The sequence below is a fragment of the Papaver somniferum genome, chromosome 5 (assembly GCF_003573695.1).
Source record: "Papaver somniferum cultivar HN1 chromosome 5, ASM357369v1, whole genome shotgun sequence".
In the NCBI taxonomy this organism is placed as follows: Eukaryota; Viridiplantae; Streptophyta; class Magnoliopsida; order Ranunculales; family Papaveraceae; genus Papaver; species Papaver somniferum.
In genome coordinates this window covers 212811723-212814517 of record NC_039362.1, presented here as the reverse complement: position 1 = coordinate 212814517, position 2795 = coordinate 212811723, and the positions used below count along the sequence as shown (strand labels likewise).

The 2795-nt window shown below is 38.0% G+C and overlaps 2 protein-coding genes across 2 annotated transcripts; one reads left to right on the top strand and one right to left on the bottom strand.

Annotated features, from left to right (window-relative positions):
* The first annotated feature begins 681 nt into the window (after positions 1–681).
* On the top strand, positions 682–1638 carry LOC113280729 (cyclin-dependent kinase F-4-like). Its single transcript, XM_026529315.1, has one exon. The coding sequence runs from the start codon at positions 682–684 to the stop codon at positions 1636–1638; it is 957 nt and encodes a 318-aa protein (XP_026385100.1).
* A 256-nt stretch (positions 1639–1894) lies between these two features.
* Positions 1895–2795, bottom strand: LOC113280728 (endochitinase EP3-like). Its single transcript, XM_026529314.1, has 2 exons — positions 2396–2795; positions 1895–2304 (listed from the first exon to the last, which is right to left on the bottom strand). The coding sequence occupies exons 1-2, from the start codon at positions 2793–2795 to the stop codon at positions 1895–1897; spliced, it is 810 nt and encodes a 269-aa protein (XP_026385099.1).

Below are 2795 nucleotides of genomic sequence, written 5' to 3'. Positions count from 1 at the left end.
TTTGTAGAATATCATGAAGTGTAATGAAGTTCATAGAATATAATGAAGTGTAAAGTTTTCATGAAACAGAATGAACACAAATCTACAAAAAAACTGATAGTTCATCAAACAGAATGAACTGCTACAAAAAAAAAAAATAGGATTAACACGAGAGGACAGTTTTGTCCATGTTATATTTTTAAATAATTATTGACCAAACATGAAATGCATTTTCCCACTTGAGCAAATAGGCTTGGGACCGCATAAAAAAGAACCAAATGGTTATTTCCTCCTTCTTTTGGGAATAATCCCCCTCCTAATTCCAGACGGAAAAGTATTCCCAATCTAGAAAGAACTAGGAACTGATTATCCTTTTCCAGGTCAAGTTTCGTGTATCAAGTTTGGAAACACACCACATACCGCTTGAAACTATTATGCAGTTCGATTCGAACACATTTTCCAAGTAGCTGTATAACTAGGTTTCGTTTTCCCTATATATACTTAGGCGCATCTTACAGTTTCATGTATCCCAGTTTTCATCAACTCTGTCTCTTGATCCGCTTCATGAAATAAAGAGATTCATCATTTTTTTCCTTTACTTTCATGTTTCATAAGATAAGTACGTTCATAGAAGCCGTTTCAGGTAAAGAGAAGAAGAAAAATTGAAGTTCGTATTAAGTTTTTCGAAGTATTCGATCAAGAATGGGTGATTTTACTCTGCTTGAGAAAGTTGGCGAAGGATCATTCGGACACGTCTGGAAAGCTAAAGATAATCGAAGTAACGAAATTGTAGCAATGAAGCAGATGAAGGAATCATATTCATCGTTGGAAGAAGGCCTTGAACTTACAGAAGTCAAGGCATTGATTAAACTCAGGGACGATGAAACTATCGTCAGACTCAGAGACGTTGTCTTTGTAAATCAAGTGTTATATTTGGTATTTAATTACGTAGAATCTACTCTGCAACGCCTTATGGATGATAGGATCAGTCTTAGTAAGGAACCTGTAAGGATCAGGGTTGGGCTTTTTTCAGAGTCTGAAATACGAGGCTGGTCTCGTGAAATCTTTCGCTCTCTTGTCCAGATGCACCGGCCTGGTGGATATATCCATCGAGATCTAAAACCAGCTAACTTGCTGGTTACTAAACGTTACAATTTCATAAAGATTGCAGATTTTGGTCAAGCTCTGGAAATCGGATGTCAATCACCTTGTTCGGATTATGTTACTACTCTGTGGTACCGAGCACCTGAAGTGTTGTTGAATTCGGCTTCACACAACTCTGCTGTTGATATGTGGGCGATGGGTGCAATAATTGCTGAATTATATTCTTTTAGTGCTCTTTTTCCTGGTGAGAATCGAGAAGATCAGCTGGATAAGATTTGCAGTGTAATCGGAAGTCCAACTTATGAGTCGTGGCCAGAAGGAATACAACTTGGTAATTCGTGCGGTTACAAGTTTCCTCAAATACTTCCATGTGGTCTTTCTTCAATGCTTCCTTCTGCTAGTCCTGAGGCTGTAGATCTGATTAAATCCCTTTGTTCTTGGGATCCAAAAAAGAGATCAACAGCTTTGGAGGCTCTGCAGCATCCTTACTTTGCGCCCGATATGCGTGCATTACCAGAAACGACTACAAGTGCAAAGTTCGATCAGAGATTATAGATCGCAACTATCATGCAACACAAAGTTTGCTAAGAGTCTTTGAATTGTTTAAAGGCCGTTCTTTGTGTTTTTGTCTTAGTTTTTCTTTTAAAGTTTTCATGGATTATGTTCTTGTTTTTTAATTTAGAGTGAGCAAGAATTTGAAACAAGTGTACGATCTTAATGCTAATATTTTGGTACTCTTTATTCAGCTGTCAATTGTGCTTCAAGTAAAACTAAAACATACTGAAATTGAAAAAGAAAAAGCTAAAGTTTTCTAACAAGAAAGGTTGTTCCCTGGTTCCACACTAAGTTGAGTACAATAAGTATTGTAGTAACTAACCCTAGCTTGCACGGCTTCCGAGTTTCCACCGTTGCACTCCATACCATTGATTGCACGGACCGTTGGACCAAATCCTTGGTTAGAAGTGATAATCGAATGAATATTATTCATCCAAAACCAAAATGCTGTCTTAAATGAGATCACAGCATCATTAGTTACTGTTTCTGGATCATTTATACCATCAAATCCAATGCTTTTACCGGCTGGTCCGTAGTTGTAATTCCAAGTTAGTTGTATTGGTCCTCGACCGTAATATCCCTTTCCAGAAGCGCATGGAAATTGTTTGTTTCCCTTGTCACAATAGTCCTTGCTTGATCCATTTATCTCTTCTTTGTAACAGAAATCTGAAAATAGAAAAATGACGAAAACTCGATGATATGATTAGGGCACATATATATATAAAAAGAAAAACATCAACTAGATTCAAGAACTTACGTCCAGTGAGGTGTGTAACATGAGCGAAGAATGCAGCAATTTCACGTTTAGAATCATCCATACTCCCAGTTCTACCAAAACTAGGGTATGATTTAGAAGCTTCAAGGAAAGCATCATATGAATAGAAATTCTTTCCGGCACATCCAGAATCAGCTTGACTTACTATCCCGCTGAAGAAATCTGGTGTTGCAATACTCTCAAGGGAGACACTACTGCTAGTACTGCAAGGACCTGATTGGCAGCCTTTACCACAGTAGGCATCTCCTGTACCGCAGTAGCCGTATTGGCTGCAACATAAATTCCCTGAACAGCCACAATTCTGACCAGCAATGCCCTGTACAAAGTATCCTAGCAGGATTCCAATAACAGAAATAAATTTGAAGTAGTTAAGGTACACCAT

What these genes read in the sequence shown, in the direction of transcription:
- LOC113280729 (XM_026529315.1), top strand. Translation starts at nt 682, where the DNA reads ATGGGTGATTTTACTCTGCTTGAGAAAGTTGGCGAAGGATCATTCGGA.
- LOC113280728 (XM_026529314.1), bottom strand. Translation starts at nt 2,795, where the DNA reads ATGGTGTACCTTAACTACTTCAAATTTATTTCTGTTATTGGAATCCTG. An exon ending in TGTTACACACCTCACTGGAC is followed by an intron (nt 2,305 to 2,395) that starts GTAAGTTCTTGA and finishes TTCTATTTTCAG; the next exon opens with ATTTCTGTTACAAAGAAGAG.